Here is a 17529-nt window from a genome sequence, read left to right as displayed (position 1 = left end):
TTTGGATTATATGTGATATTTTGTCATAGGATATTTTCAAGTTAAATTATAATTCAGTCTTATAAAAGTCTAAATTATAAAAACACAACAATTTCTATGATTCATATTCAAATATTTTTTTCTGCCCAACATTTTAAAGAGTCACAACAATTAGAAAAATCCATGTTAATCATCAACTAAGCAAGGTTATTGTTATTTTTTATGTTAAATCTTAAATATTTTTAAGTTGTCTTCCAAATTAGCCCGATTGTCTAAAGTAAGAAAACACATTTTGTTTGCAATAGAAAAGAGCATTATATTTGTGTGAGAAAGGACATGTAGGCAAATAATTATAGGATATATTGAAAATGGAGTGTCATGGAAATACTATAAAGAAATTATTGGAAACATAGTGTTATTTTTACTCACCATTTAGTTCTTTAAAGGTGACTAATATGGAACTGAGTATGATGATTCACACCTTTAATCCCACTACTCAGGAAGCAGAGACAGACAGATCTCTGTGAGTTTGAGGCCAGCCTTGTCTTCATAGTGAGTTCCAGGCCAGCCAAGGCTACGTAGTGGGACCCTGTCTCAAAAATAAATAGAAAAGAACAGGCCAATCAGTTCATGTCAGAGATAGTCCCTGTCCCCATTACTATGGAGGCCACTTGGATACTGAACTGCCATAGGCTACCTCTGTGCAGGGGTTCCAGGAGACCTCCATGAGTGGTTCTTCGCTAGAGTATCAGTTTCAGAAAAGACCCCTGCGCTCACTCCCGAGGAGGGAGCAGCCTTACCAGGCCACAGAAGAAGACAATGCAGCCAGTCCTGATGAGACCTGATAGACTAGGATCAGAGGGAAGGGGAGGAAGACCTCCCTTATCAGTGGACTGGGAGAGGGACACAGGTGGGGAAGAGGGAGGGTAAGATTGGAAGGGTAGGAGGGAGGGAGGTACATGGGGGCTACAAAGTGAATAAACTGTAATTAATAAAAATTAAAATAATTTAAAAAAAACAGAAAAGAAGGAGGAGGAGAAGGAGAGAGACAGAGAGAGCTATAGAGATAGAGAACTGAGAGATTCAAGGAGAGACAGAGAAAGACAGAGAGACAGAGCAAGCAAGCTTCATGGACTATGTTCAGTCCCAGAACCATAAATCAAGCATAACCACATGTCCATACCCACACACATTCTATATACACACATGTATGTATATATGTATATATACATATATACATACATATATACAGGATTGTGACACTAATACTAATAATTATTATTAACAAATATTGTCATAATATATTTTTGTCCTATTATTATGAAATATTTAGCTACAGATATAGAAATTGAATCTTAACATTGATATTTTGAATTCCTAGAAATTTTTATTATGCATGTTAGAAAAATACATATTTGCTAGTGAAGAGATTAACCTAAAGGGAAAACTGTAGTAGTCATATTTCTTCTAGGTAGCATGAGTGTCATCAAGTCTACGTATTTGTTATGGCATAGTCTTGTCCAAGTGCAGTTGGAGAGAATTAAGTTAGCTGGACGGGGCTTGTGAAAAGAAGCCTTGAACGCTGAATAATATAGGCTTATGAGGTGACAGATTCACATAGCAATGAAAATTAGAAGAAAATTAAGTACTTGGTTTTGTGGCTAGTTAAAGGCTTCATAATTTCTTGTCTTGTTCTAGGTGCCCTGAAAATCTTCGGCCTGAAACAGTGAGGCCTTGCTTGCTTCCTTGTAGGAAAGATTGCATTGTGACCCCATACAGTGACTGGACACCATGTCCCTCTTCATGCAGAGAAGGTATGGAGCACAGAGTCTGGAGGCTCTTCACCCAGAACCCTCATTCAGCAGGGCATCTGACATCTTGCAGAGCGATGTCCGTGCTTCTTACCCAGGGCCTTGTTGCCATGGCTTTTCTTGGATTTCTCCCCAGAAGTGATACTACGTTAGAGTACCTGGCCGGCAGTAAGTTTTAAACTGCCTTGAAGTTTCATTATAAACCTCAGATTGAAATTATTTTAGATTTTATTAATAAATCTTATATTTCATTAATCCTGGAAGTATCTATACTGGTCTAGATTTTTAAAAGAGTTTCCAGGGACCTCAGTACACATGGCTTCTAAACTACTTACAGGCAAGAAATAGCCTGAGACCAGGTTTGCTACAGATTCAGTTATGTGGCCCAAGGATGGATAAAGCAAAGAGAATGAGGGGCAAGTTCTTTCACTGCCGACACTTAATGCGCCAGGAGGCATTTCCAAGAATATTTTTCCCTGCCAGATTTACTTTTGCTTTTGTGATTTGCAAAGCCTTTTATTATCATGGAAGATTCCCCTAATAAATCTTTCATTACCCTTTGGGACATGATCTTTTAGCATTCCCACTGAGAGACATTTTCACACCTTCCGTGCAACTTACACAATAACAGCAAGAGTTTTCCGTGTGAAAGACAACGTTGTCCCCTATTTTCCTGTTTGCTCTCTCTATGTGTACGTAGTGGTAGTGTTTATGCTTCTTGATGCTCATGGGATATTTGCAATTAATTGTTAAATTCTAGTTTAATGACCTTTTAAACTTACTAAATTTTATTTTTAACCACTTAATTTTCTGATTGTCATAATAAATTATTTTTTCATTTTCTTTTAAATTTATTTTTATTTATATATTTATTTGCTACCATTTATTCACTTTGTAACCCTGCTGCAGCCCCCTCCCTCATCACCTTCCTGTCCCACCCATCCTCCCTCTTCTCCCCCTATGCCCTTCCCCTAGTCCACTGATAGGGGAGGACCTCGTCCCCTTCAGTCCGACCCTAGCTTATCTGGTTTCATCATGTTTTTTTTTTGTTGTTGTTGTTGTTGTTGTTTTGTTTTGTTTTCTTTTTTACAGAATATCATTGAGTATAGATGAAACATAAGTGTGGGAAATTTTATTCGTGTTTGTGTGATAGGACCAGGTATTTCAAATGGATGCAGATGAGAAACATCAGAGGGTGAGGGGGAATGAGACACTGTCACAGGTCATGTCTGTGGACAGTCTATAGGGCTGAGGGGTAACGAAGGAACTCTTGGGAGCTGGGTTGATAGAATGTGATCTACAGTGCTCAGATATAAGGAAGAATAAAATTGAGTCATTTGAAATTTTATTTTATTCATCTCCCATAATACATCTTGAAAAAAAAAAAACAATGTCAATAAAAACCAGCACTAATTTATGGGTAGTTTGGTGCTCAAATATTTTGTTAACTTCAAAAACTTTATTTATGAAATTTGAAACTCTTTAGAATATAAATCATGTCTGGATATAAATCTTTTATTATTATCATTTATTACAGTTTATTCAATCTGTATCCTGGCTGTGGCCTCTGCCCTCATCTCTTCCCAATCCCACCCTTCCTCTCTCTTCTTCTTCTCCTGTGCCACTTCCCTAGTCCACTGACTGGGGAGGTCCTCCTCCCCTTCTATCTGACTCTAGCCTATCAGGTCTCATCAGGACAGTCTGCATTGTTTTCCTCTGTAGCCCCACAGGTAGGTGTTCAGAGAGCTTGCCACTGAGTTCATGCCAGAGACAGCCCCTGCTCCCCTTACTAGGAGACCGAGTCTATAGGCTACATCTATGGGCTCTGCATGCATGATCCTTGATTGGGATATCAGTCTTTGCAGAGCCCCAGGACCCAGCTTTTTTTTTTTTCTCTCTTTCTTTTTCTTTTTCTTTTTGGCTTTCTTGGTTAGCTTCTTTTTCTTAATCCTCAATACAGGCTTAGACCTAGGTAATTATTTCAGGGAATAAAGAGAAACAAATAGAATATGCTAACAAACCATTTGAATGAATGCAAAATAAGTATTTTTTTCATTCAGTAAGTATAAATCACTTCCTATGTGTGGACAGTTTTGTGGCTATTCATAGAGATCTGTAGAAACACTATATGCATTTCAAACATAATAAACTGGGCGTAAATATATACAAAAAAGTTTTAAAAGCTGTGAAATTCCAAGCTGACTACCAAAATTAGTGAATAATTTTTCTTTTTTTTACCCCATGGAGTCTATAGCTACACATTTTCTATAGGTAACCTGACTGAATCCTAAAGTGAACACACAAGCAAACTCTTAACTATATTTAGAAGTCCTGATACTCCCTGTGTTGCACCATTAAATTTCCTGCGTGCTACAGCTTTAAAGTGTTCCAATCTAATCAGGGTATAGCCTTTATCCTATGACTAAAGAAGATGAAAGATTTTGAACTTAACCCCTGCACAGATGTAGCCTATGGCAGCTCAGTCTCCAAGTGGGTTCCCTAGTGGGGAAGAATCTCTCTCTGACATGAACTCAGTGGCTGGCTTTTTGATCACCTCTCCCTGGGGGAAAGGGGAGGAATGGCAGGCTTACCAGGCCACAGAGGAAAACAATGCAGACAGTCCTGATGAGACCTGATACACTAGGTCAGATGGAAGAGTAGGAGGACCACCTCTATCAATGGACGGAGGAGGGGCATGGGAGGAGAAGAAGGAGGAAGGATGTGGTTGGAAGGGGACGAGGGAGGATGCTACAGCTGGGATATTCAGTGAATAAACTGTCATAAATAAAATAAGAATAAAATAGACTATCATTGTACAGTCAATTAAAGAAGAAAAAATTACTCGAAGCTTTGATTTGTAACATACATGTCTATGTCTGAATAAAAAGATACCAGAAGGATATTACAGACTTGTATGTCAGATAGCATATGTGTTTGAAAAGTTGAAAAAATTAAAAAGGAAAGCAGACATTGGAACATGTGAATTGGAACATCCTTGGCTGTGTGCAAGGACATCTACACAGTTAGTACTTAAGAACTTTATAAGCTGTCATTGATGGTGAACTCGTGGTCCACTCCAATTTCCAGGCCCTTGTCCTTAATTATGTGTCTAACTTCCTTACACAAACCAAAAAGGCCTAGAAGTGACTTCCTCTAAATATTTTGACCACCTGGAAAACAAAGAATCCTATTTTGGTGATTTTTTTTTCTTAATGAAGAAGACAGAACAAGAGAGGAACTGAGGGAGGGAGGAAGCAACAGAAGGAAGAAGGAATAAAACAATCTTTCTTCACGTGCTAAGCAAATAATCAGATGTCTACTTAGTTTTCATGCTCTTTTTTTCAAATATTCAGTATTGATCCTAAGCATATATTAAATAAAAGAAAAATTCAAAATAATAGAAGGGTAGAACAAAGTACTGAATTGGGAGAGTACAGGCAAACTTAAAGAAACAGCAAAAAGAAAAATCAAAGTTAATGTATGCTCCTGTAATGGAGAAGAAAATTAGCTCTGAGATTCCAGTGACCAAAAAGAAAAACAGAAGCATAATGGATTCTCAAAAGCATCAAGAGAAGTGAAAATGCTTTTATCTTTCAATAGTTAGAGCGGTTTATCACCTGGGCTTGAAGCTAGGAGTCATTGGAACAATATAATGGAGAGGCATTGCTAACACTAAATTTCTATTGACATTTCTTAGATCTTCTCAGGATAAATCATATTAAAGCAAATGCCAAAGTTGGTATTCAAATTTACACTCTTTTAAATTTGTTATAATAAAAAGTCCACAACAGTGTTCCTAAATATTTCAATTCCTAGCTGCTACCAGACTCAGTCCCCAATTCCCTACTCCATTAACTATAGTATTCCAATTATTCATTAACGTAATTATTGTAGATAAAAGCATTATTCACACACAATGGAAATGATCCTAACAATATACAGTAGTCCAGAATCTTAAATTGGGACAAGATGCACACAGCCATCTGTGTTCTTCCTTTTCCCAATGTACATCACAAGCTCCTAAAAGGCTTTTTTTTTTCTTTTTTAAATTTATTTATATTTTTATAAATTACAGCTTATTCACTTTGTATCCCCACTGTAGCCTCCTCCCTCCTCCCCTCCCAATCCCACTCTCATCTCCTCCCATGCCCCTCCCCAAGTCCACTGATAGAGGAGGTCCTCCTCTTCTTCCCTCTGACCCTAGTCTATCAAGTTTTAAACCAACTGGACTGGCTGCATTGTTTTCCTCTGTGGCCTGGTAAGGCTGCTCCCCTTTCAGGGGGAGGTGATCAAAGACCAGCCACTGAGTTCATGTCAGAGACAGTTCCTGTTCCCATTACTAGGGAACCCACTTGGAGATGGAGCTGCCATGGCTACGTCTGTGCAGGGATTCTAGGGGTTCTAGGTTATTTCCATGCATGGTCCTTTGTTGGCGTATCAGTTTCAGGGAAAAAAATGAAACAAACAAACAAACAAACAAAAAAAAACCTGTGCCCAGATCTTTTCGATCTGTTGCTCTCCTTGTGGAGCTCCTGTCTCCTCCAAGTCTTCCTATCTTCCCATTCTTTCCTAAGATTCCCTGTACTGAAATCAATCTGTTGCTTTCTCAGACAATTAGGAATAGTAATTCCTCAAGATTCAGCTGTAGCTTTCCTAGGCATATATCCAAAACATGCTCAAGTATACAACAAGGGTATTTGCTCAACCATGTTCATAGCAGCTTTATTTGTTATAGCCAGAATTTGGAAACAACCAAGATGTCCCTCAACTGAGGAATGTATATAGAAATTGTGGTACATTTACACAATGGAATACTACTCAGCAATTACCAAGGGAACCGTGAAATTTGCAGGCAAATGGAAGGATCTAAAAAAGATTATCCTGAGTGAGGTATCCCAGAAGCAGAAAGACAAACACGGTATATACTCACTTATAAGTGGATATTAGAGATAGAATAAACATACTAAAATCAGTACACCTAAAGAAGCTAAGGAGGAAGGAGGACCCTGGATAAAATGATCAATCCTCACTAAGAAAGACAAATAGGATGGACATTGGAAGAACGAGAAAACAGGAAACAGGACAGGAGCCTACCATAGAAACCCTCTGAAAAACTACCCAGAAGTGTAACAAAGCAGATGCTCAGACTCATAATCAAACTTTGGGCAAAGTTCAGGAAATCTTATGAAAGAAGGAGGAGATAATAAGACCTGGAGAGGACAGGAGCTCCACAAGGAGAGCAACAGATCCAAAAAATCTGGGCACAGGGGTCTTTTCTGAGACTAATACTCCAACCAAGGATCATTCATGAAGATATTCTAGAACCCCTGCTCAGATGTAGCCCATGGCAGCTCAGAATCCAAAGTGGGTACCCTAGTAAGGGGAACAGGGACTGTCTCTGGTATGAACTCAGTGGCCTGTTCCTTGATCACCTCCCCCTGAGGGGGGAGCAGCCTTACCAGGCCACAGAGGAAGATAATGCACCCAGTCCTGATGAGACCTGATAGGCTACAGTCAGATGGAAGGGGAGGAGGACCTCCCCATCAGTGGACTTGAAGAGGAGCATGGGAGAAGATGAGAGAGGGAGGGTGGGATTGGGAGGGAATGAAGGAGGGGGCTACAGCTGGGATACAAAGTGAATAAACTATAATTGATATAAAAAAATTTAAAAAATGTCTATACACACACACACACTCAAAACAAAAACAAAACAAAACAGAGTCCCAAACTCTGCTATCAAGAACAATGACTTAGTGGTTCTGGGTTTCAATTCAGCTGATTGCTGTTATTTTTTCCGACTTTAAAGGGCTTCTCCAGCACAGGCTCTCAGAAATTGCTGGTATCCAATCCATATTTTTGCCTGGCACATGAGTCTAAGCATGGTTGCCACTGTTTGCCCATCTTTGTGAAAAGGAACACCTTGAGTTCATGAAAAAGGGTTTTGTTATGATTAAATTTTCACTTTCAAATCTTTTTATCTTATAACCACAATAACTTCTGAAATGTTTTGCTTCCTTTGTGATTAAACTTTGCTTATGAAAGGTTATAAACTCTATAAAAGTAACCCCCACTGTTCTTGTATGTACTCTGTATGAAATATTTAATAATCTTGCAAAATAGCGTAAACACATCAGGAATTATGTTATCTGATGACATCAACCCCTACAGAATTCTTTTCTAAGCAAAATTATACCATATAGCTAGCTACTCACCTTTAAGAGATATGCATATGAAAATTGAAATCAAAGCTGGCAAACTCTTTATCTGTACTTATAATCTAAAAAAAAAACAAATTTCAACAATTAAATCTGTAAAACGTTCATACTGTCAGACCGCTATCTTAATTGAAGATAAAGCTTCATCCTGACCCCAATTTTTAGAAATTATTTGGAGTTATTTACTTACACTAATTACTGCTATTTTTGACACTTCCTTAAAAAAACCTTTCTTTGAAAACTTTTTGTTTTTCTACTTGGAGCATGATGCACAGAGAGTGGTCTGAAATGAAGCTCTTAGGCTGCTTAGCATGAGCAATAATTTATAAGTAATGCATCTCAAATAAAAAGAATAACGAAGATAGCATTATAACATTGAGCACGTCCTCCTAGGGAAGATTCATGACAAGAGTATGTTTCCCACGTGGCAAACATAGCTACATGAGATGACACAAAGATAGACTTATAGTAAGGGAAAGGATGTAATTAGATCTGTTGTTTTTCTCAAGGGGACAGGAAAATACAAAAGAACAATTACTTTGTAAATGCAAAGTAGAAGGACCGGTTGACTGTGGAACTGTTTCTTTTCTATCTTTACATTTTAAAATATAACCCGTACAGGAATTTTAATTCAGAACATGTCTGTTCCGGCAAGTGATCACATCCAAAGACCTTCTAGGTCTGTGTGATCAGGCTGGAATACAAACACATGTTTAATCCAGGGGACAGAGGCATGCAGATCTGAGCTCAAGGCCAGCCTGGTACAGGTGGAAAAAACAAAAACAATCAAACAAACAAACAAAAAAGCTTAGGTCCAAGTGTGGTGGTACAGGCCTTTAACCCCAAATAATGAAGGTAAAGTTAGTTCCTAGAAGGAAGCATCCGTGTTTGAAAGTGATGGATGTTTAATTGAGTGACAGAAGTAGAGATGAATCAGAGAAATGTCTGACAGAATAGGATACACCAAATCCTCACAAGAGAAAAGAAAGGGAAGCTACTTAAGGGGCAAGGCAGAGAGAGAAGCCGCAATTTCACTGGGACAGTAGAAGACTGATTGAGCCAGAGAATGAGAAGCCAGGAGATTAGAGCAGATTGCTTGAGTTAGTGTGAGGCCAAGCAGAGCAATTCAGTCGCTGAGCAAAAATCTAGTTTGGACAAGTCACCTGGGAGAGTAGTTTAGGCCAGAACAGCTGATTTGAACCAGCCAGCAGTGTTCAGAAAAAAAAAAAAAAAAAAAAAAAAAACAAGTAAGGGAGAGCTTATTGAGCAGTCTCAGAGACCGAAAATATTCTAGGCTTAGGTTAGACTGTATGAAGGCTAGGAGCTTCCAGGTTTAGGCCTAGATTAGCAGACAGAGGCAACAACCCTCTGAGACAACATTTGAAACCGGCGAATAAAAGTTCCTTTTACAGTAACCAGAATGGGTTTTCAAGATAAGTGGTCTGTGGGACAATTAGTAAAAGTAGATGAAATAAGGCCTCTCATTCAGGCATGTCACAGCACATGCCGCTGGAGGCAAGGAAATTTCTTCAAGCAACTGGTATTGAGAGATTCTGTTATCAGTACAATATAGAGAGGTTAAAAAGCTGCTTCCTCGCAGGGGTTTCGGGAGCCAGGAAGCAGTCGCGACAACGGTTCATCATTCAGCTGCCAGCCAATGGAGGCCGGGAATGCTCAGAGCCTCTGTACGAAGAGAAAGCCTGCGAGGCCCCTCCCCCGTGTCACAGCTACAGGTAAGGGAGGGAAAGGAGGAAGGTGGAGTGCTGGCTAATTTCCGATCACATCTTTCAAGCCGGTATCCCTTCCACCAGCACAGAAGGATGTTCACTGTTGGAGCCACCATCCCTCACCTGTTATTTCACAGATCGTCTCTCCTTCACAAGTTTCCTCTCAGGAAGCAAATACATGTGTCAGTTTCCCAACCGTACAGATAGCTCTCGTAGGTGGTGAGAAGGTCGTCTATTGATATAAAGTGGAGGTTAGTGGTAAATTTGCCACTTTTATACATGTACCATTAATTTGGAGATGACAGGCTAGTCTTTACCGTGTGCTCATAGTATGAACATTATTGACTGTTTACCCAAAGTATTCAGTTTTGGAATCTGTTGTTGTTGTGGGATATTGTGATTTCAGTTGTTGTTACTTCTGTGGTGATCATCCGAAGGTCGCTATAGGGAAGACTCCTGACAGGACTGGTGTTTAATTAGTGGGATGCAATACTTCTGGTGTCAGCTGGGGCATATTTTGGTAGTGTTAATCAGAAGTCTAAATGCCCTCTGTCACTCTGTTGAGTCTGTTTCTGCAAAACTTGCCAGTGATACAGTCTTGTCTCTAGGAACATAGGAAGAATGTTGTGTTTAACGTTGTCTTTATAACGGGTTAGTGAGTGGCTGAGTTAAACATTGCTAAATCTGAATGTGGGTTTCTGTTGCTACTACACTATCTCCTGATTTGCCTGCCTTCTCTGCTTCCTCTCACTGGGATTTTGTTCTTCTCCTTGTAGGTGGAAGACACACAAATGGCGCAGGTGCCTGTTAGTTCCTTGGAGCATTCAACAGGATGTCCCTGGAGCACAGGAAGGCTGCGGGCCTGGACGGCAGGCAAGAGGTGGGGACGGCACACCAGTGTTGATTTGTTTTGCACTTCTCCAATGTTCTGTCCTTTATCTCCACCACTGCCTTGTTGCATTTAACTTTGATAACAGGGTTTGGCAGAGCAGAGCAGAGAGGAACAGCTTTGACCTATTCTACAAAAAAAAAAAAAAAAAAAGAAGAAGAAGAAGAAAAAGAAACTAGAAACTAGAAAAGCTCTTGAAATTTTGTTCTTTGTCAATAACGCATAACTGTTGAATTCTTCCCCAATTAATAGATGGAAGAAAAATAGACGCTGGGTTTGGTTGTGACATAGATAGCAATATAACTAAGCTTTTTGTGTGTTTTTAAATCATGGTAATTCATAGCACTTTACTTGACATCTTAACAATGATTCATATGATTTGTAATCTTTGCTTAAATGCATCATATTTGTGTGTGCATACAATGTAATGTAACTTGATAGCTTTCCTGAAATTCTCAACGGTGTCATTCCTAATATTGCAAAGGCTGTCCATGGCCCCAATCATATTTGATACTGGCTTTTATACTATTTATTGACTCGAAGCTTGCAGTATGTGAAGTTTAGACTGTCTGCACTGCTACAAAACATGACTCCTGCATAAGTTTGTAGAGGAAGGTTTTCACATTTGTCATTATTATGTGCTGCATTTTATAAGAAATAAACCTCAAGCTTTGGAGACTATTGTTCATTCTCACGCATGAAATAGCAAACCTGGAGTTTACATACTTTATTGTTTTTACTCATACAATCTGTCAATAGTTAATATAGTTTTTACAGTTAAAAAATTTCACTCTTGAAGAAAACCTCTTTTTAGAAATCTATTTTACATAGTACTTTTAAGAAGTCTTCATTTGAAGGATAAATTTCGCCTTATTACTTATATTTTCTATAGTATGACATTCAGAATCCGTTTTACTTGTATAACTTTCACTGAGAATCTTCTGCTGTGGGGAAGAGTGTCTGTGATGTCCCATGAGCTGACGTGACATCCCGAGCCTGTGTGTCTCAAGCAGTGATTGGACAAAATAGACAGTCTGGTAGTAATAGTAAAAATCAAGATTTATCAAAAATTAAACTAAAAAGCAGAGAATATCCACCACAGGGTGGAAGCAGGGTCTAGCAAGCACATGGATTAAAAGCTGGCTTAGAGTACAGATGCATTTATATACCAAAAGGCAGAGAGGGGATTTCTGAAGGGGTGGATCTTTGGTTGGCTGCTCTAAGTGGGGTGTGTGTGTGTGTGTGTGTGTGTGTGTGTGTGTGTGTGTGTAATGGCCTTTCTCAGTTAATTGTTCTAGAGCTACTCATAGTCCCACAAATCTGACCCTATCTTTCTGTCTCATGTCCATCATAAACCTTAAATAAAATGACTCTGGCTACAGCTATAGAGAACTGAGGGTCACTCTTCCCATTGTAAATTTTCTTCAAAAATTTGAATGATGCAAAGCATTATCATTCACTGATAACTCATCTTTTGAACCAAGTGTGAATTCATGTTCATTCCTGGTTCTACACAGAATAGCAAAAGACCAGGGGAATGGGTAGGTTTCGAAGTCTGGATAAACAAACTTCATTTGTACAATTCTTGTACAAATGCAAGGTAAGCTTTCCTTATCTAGTCACTTTTGTAGGTGGGAAAAAAACTGGTTCAGTTGTAGATTCTTTCAATTTTAATAAATAATCATTAACAAATAGTACTCAGCAATCAATGGTCAGAATATGAGAAGTATATTTTATAGATTATAAAATGGTAATAAAATGGTTGTGCCAGCTAGTTCTGTGTCAGCTTGGCAAAGTTAGAGTTATCGGAGAGGAGGGACAACAGTTGAGAAAAATGCCTCCATAGACTGGCCTGTAGGCAGGCAGACCTATGGTACATTTTAAAAATTTCTGCCTGATGTGGGAGGGCCCAGCCCATTTTGTACAGTGCTATCCTGGGCTACTGGTTATCCTGGGTTCTATAATCCATCAGGCTGAACAAGCCCTCCAGAGCAAGCCAGTAAGTAGCATTTCTTCAGCTCCTGCCCCGCTTTACTTCCTGTCCTGATTTCCTTCAGTGATGAACAGTGATATGAGATCACTTTTCCATTCCTCCCCGAGTCGCTTTTGGTCATGTTTCATCACAGCAATAGAAGCCCTAATTAAGACAATGATGGGCATGGCACACATGTGAAAAGGCTTCACAATTCAAAACTCCACTATTGAAAGCTGTACAACCTTGAGTGATTCACTTCCTCCATTTGAGACTAAAACCACAAGAGCCTTGAAGCATTGGGATCACATTGTCTTCATGGGAAGGGAATTTCCTCTCCTTCCTGTCAGTCAGTGACCCTAAGGACTGCGCAGAATGTCACAGGGGCACAGAAGCAACAAGATAAACAAGAGCCGCTTGCTGTTTGGGCATACTGTCTGTTCAGAAACTGATTTTTTATGATGACAATTAACCTTTTCATGTGGAAAGCTGACAGCCTCTGTTCTATTCTGGTCCTAGTGAGTTCTTCTTAATATCTAACACTTCTACGCACTTCCTCTAAGAAACAGAAAGTTGTCTTTGGCTCCCTCGGTGCCACTTTCTCCTGGCTTTTGAGTGCTCATTTCTGACTTCCTGATTTGTATCTCTTCCTTCCCCAGTCTTTAAGCAATGTTTTTTTAAATCTTAGTACAGTCCTCATACTGTTCTCTCCCTCCCTCCCTCTCTCTCTCTCTCTCTCTCTCTCTCTCTCTCCCTCTCCCTCACCCTCTCCCTCTCCCTCACCCTCTCCCTCTCCCTCTCTCTCTCTCTCCACCTTTCAGGTAACCCGGGAGAACAAAGTTGCATCATTATAGCAACTGGTTTCTGTGTAACTAACTTTAGGATAACAACTTTTATGCAAAAAGAGGCTTCCTGGCTTTATTACTCCAGCCTGTGGAGCTCTCTTTTCCTGGCAGCCTGTATTCTTACAGGGCATGAGATGGAGAGAAGTTTCTTCTGTCTGTGCAAGGAAGGAAACGTTTTCTTGCATTGATATTCTATCCACGGTTGATTCCAGGCTGTGCTTGGTTAGCTTGTTAATGTCTCACTGTCTTTATCTTTGATATCATATGGTCACAGGCAAAATAAAATGAAAGAAAATGTTTTCCTTTAGAGACTGAAGTAATCATGTTGCAGTAATTCAATCAGCAACATCTATAGAATGGGAACCTCTGTGTCTCCTAGTACATTGGACTTTCTAATCCAGCTGCTCATTCATTTGTGACTTCACTGAGAAGGCTGTGCAGAAAGAGCCATAGGTGTGAAACCGAAAAGCTTGCATCTCTTAGGGAAAGGAGATCATTTAATCCCACCCAACAAATTGGAGTTAAAGAATAAAAGCAATTGATTTCAAATCTGATCATTTGAAGCTGACAGTAAGAAAGACTTGAAGGACCAGCTCTACTTGACTTGTTCCCTCTTACTGGAATAAGCAGAGAGAGGAGGGCCATTCACAGTGTGATCAATTCTACAAGCTAAGCATTTGATTTAAGAAATGGAGTTCATAAGCTTATAGAAAAGTTGGTAGGTTAAGGCCACAGACATGTGAGCTGGAGCCTGGGGTGATTTTGTGGAGACATATAAATGTCAGGATCCATGTTTGAGACTGTGTTCAATAAGTGAAAAGAGCGAGGCCTGCTGAAGGCTGTGTTTTATCTGGCAGCATGTGCAGAATAAATTAGAACGATAAGACACTTGGGCCCAGCTTCTGGCTAAGATGCTACTGGAACAATGAAAGGAGGACATATCACTGGCTCAGACAAGAAATTCAGTGTAAAAATGGACAGAAATAAATAGTTATTGGACTTACAGTAGTGAAGATATGTGTAGGACTTCGTGGCAGAGACTAGAATGGATAGTAGAAATAAGAGTTAAAGCTGAACCTTGGACTCTTTAACTTCAATACTCTCAGCTTCACAATAGTTCCACTGGTGAAATAATTAATTCTGAAGGCTGAAATAATTTGGGAAGTTGTAGTTTGTATTATTGGCATGGTATAGCCTCCAAGGAGAAAGAGCCTAATCTGAGACTGAAACAGGTGTGTAACTGCAATGATGGCATAGAATGGTGAACGGTTATTTGACCATTTCATGCTGATATGCTGTACTATAGAAAACCTCAGATCCTCAAGATATTGTATTTATTTATGTAAAAACACAGTAATAATAGTTTCCACTATTATGTTCCCTTTATCTCTAGCTTACTTGTTCTAAAGCTCTTTAGAGTTAATATTTCTTTTAAGAAGAATTTTAAATAAAATTAATATTTTTATAATTTACTAACATAAAATTAACTTTAAGTTTAATTTCTTTACATCAGAAATTCCATTCTATGAATTTAGAATATATCCGCTACCATTGAACACCATGCTAGGACTCTAAAACTGGATACATTTATTGTGTGGTCTTTATCAAATAATTTACCTATACCAAAGATTACTAAACTATAATTTGTTGACCAAATCCAGCCCACTGCCTGTTTCTTTGTAGTTAACATTGTGTTGAAACACAGCCACACCAATTTCTTGACGTTTTGCTTGTGGTTACTTTCAAAATACATGGCAAGTAGCTACAAGAGACAATGTGTCTCAGGAAGCAAAAATTATTTACTCTTTACTGGCCCAAATATAAACTCAGAAGTAAATAATCATTAATATAGCCACAACTTCTAGTAGTACTGCAATCAATAGCATCAAAAAGTTATTTCTTATCTTTAGCTTAAGTTTTCAAATTCAGATAATCAGTGAAGAAACCCAGTCAAAGTATGAGAAAACCTACACTTGAATTTATTATATTAGAAAAATATCTCTCTTAAGAATGAAATCACAGCATTACTCAGGAAATATCAGAGAACAATATTTGATTCCCCCTACTTTAGCAGTAAACATTTTAAAGGAAAATATAAAGACAAAATTTGAAAATACAGAGAGTGTAGAAGACAAGAGGCAAAAACTGTTCTAGGTTTTTGCAATTTTTTCTTCCTGTACAGATAAATCATATCACAACTGCTTGTTAATTTCTGGCTCACTTATGATGTATTGCATGGAGATGATCAAAGTGTTCGTTTTACATAATAAATATGCACCTCTCAGCATAACACTTGCAAGGTCCTATTATTACCCAGTTTTTCTTAAAAGACCTGAGCTTCCATTTCACCAGGAAAGTGTAACACTAAATTCTCTGCTTTACACTGTTGCAGCTAGAGACAGAAACTTTCTTTAGGCACAATAAGCAGTATTCTAAAAATCTCCTAAGTCTTTTGTCAAATAAAAACATAGTTGCTAGAGTGCTGTGGTTACTATAGCAATATACCACAAGGTCAAAGGGCTACCCACTCAATTCTTGATTCAGAGTGAATTTCCTCTACAATTTCCAGAGAGGGGGTGAGAGAGAAGAGAGGGTAAGAACATCAGTCTCATCCTAAGAATCTACTCCCTGGTGAACAAATCTGACCCCGATCCAAAGTCTCCATGTCATGACTCTGTTAAACTGAAATTAGAGGACTTTAGGGAAATTCAACTCAAATCATATTATCAATGTCTTAAACTTCCTGATGCACAGGTCTGTAAGTCTGTTATATTAATTTTTCTCAAAAAAGCTGTACAAACCAGTCCCTAAGACCAATCTAACTATCCTGAATACTGTTCAATATAATTAGTGATTACATAGATAAGTATTTCTTAAATGCATCCTACACTCTTTCATGTTGCCTCATGCTATTCACTAGTTGAGATAATAAAAATATACAGATAATTTAATATAGTGGGAAATGTTGTAAAGCATACATGATTTGGGTTTCAAGGCAAATCAGTAATGTATATATTATTGATGTATAAGCACAATAACCACAGAAAAATGGAAACAAAAAAATTAGAAGTGGTCATCGCTGTACACCCAATAAAAAAGGAAAGTTTCTCTAAACACAGGGTAACTCAAAGAAAAAAGTACGAAATGAAATCTATACACTTTAGGGCAGAGTATTGGCTTTTTTTGTCTGGGGCTTCTCTGAATGTGTGAGAGGCAGACAGACATCACTTGGGGACTGGAATACCAAGAGGGAATGAATAGATTTTTTTCAATTAAAAAAAAAAAGAAGATGCAAAATATTTATAGATTAAGAATAAAAAATGAAAGAGAAGTGAAAGATATTTTAAAGAAATCATTAACAGAATTTGGTGATTTTTTAAAAGCTTGATTCATACTACTCCAGTCATTTGTTTAACATGTCATAGAACCAAAGCCTCTACTGTCTTTTCTTTCTGCTCACCTTTCAAATGTTCAGATGATATTTAGAAGACATTGCTCTGCCAGCTGAATATATTATTAACTCCTAGCCATATTTATGGATAAAGTTAGCACTGGATTTGCATTAGAAATAAAATACATGGCTCTAATGATGATCATCGGGCAGACCAAACCCAAGTCTAGGTCTCATGCCTTCTCCTGACTGCATGAGCATCATAATTCCTCAGATTTCCCCACTAGTTAAGTGCCTATTCCTGGACTCCAATGGACCAGTCTTTAGCCAACATCTATGCAGGCACCAAAGGCTTAGCCTTCTAATTCTTCTAGTTCTCTTCTAGCCAAAACAGAGATGGTGGCCTACGCTACAGTGAGATTAGGTGATATCCAAAGTGAGAAAACGACACTTTCTGTCTCCAACCTGGATTGAACAAGGGTCTATGGATATTAATCAGTGACTAGAAAACAAAGTTATTGGATAATAGAAAAGAACAAATGTCCAAGTCAGACTGGAAGCATTACTTGAAAACCATCAAAGAGCTAAGTCCTTGTAGATCAATAGATTCTAGGAAACCAGAAAACCTAAGAACATTTAGGGTTGGCTGGATTATCTCAGTGGAGTACTGATAGACCTGGTGCCAGAGGTGACACAGACT

The 17529-nt window shown here is 38.5% G+C and overlaps 1 protein-coding gene across 1 annotated transcript in view; it reads left to right on the top strand.

Moving 5' to 3' along the window:
- Positions 1-17529, top strand: part of Thsd7a (thrombospondin type 1 domain containing 7A) — a 221701-nt gene that overhangs the window by 142856 nt on the left and 61316 nt on the right. The window contains exons 9-11 of the mRNA XM_055612922.1: positions 1678-1793; positions 9606-9738; positions 10509-10612. Coding sequence (XP_055468897.1) covers positions 1678-1793; positions 9606-9738; positions 10509-10612 — 353 coding nt within the window. The remainder of the gene's footprint in view (positions 1-1677; positions 1794-9605; positions 9739-10508; positions 10613-17529) is intronic.

This window comes from Psammomys obesus, unplaced genomic scaffold (genome assembly GCF_907164565.1).
Source record: "Psammomys obesus unplaced genomic scaffold, mPsaObe1.curated_primary_1811, whole genome shotgun sequence".
In the NCBI taxonomy this organism is placed as follows: Eukaryota; Metazoa; Chordata; class Mammalia; order Rodentia; family Muridae; genus Psammomys; species Psammomys obesus.
This window is presented reverse-complemented; position numbering and strand designations above follow the sequence as displayed.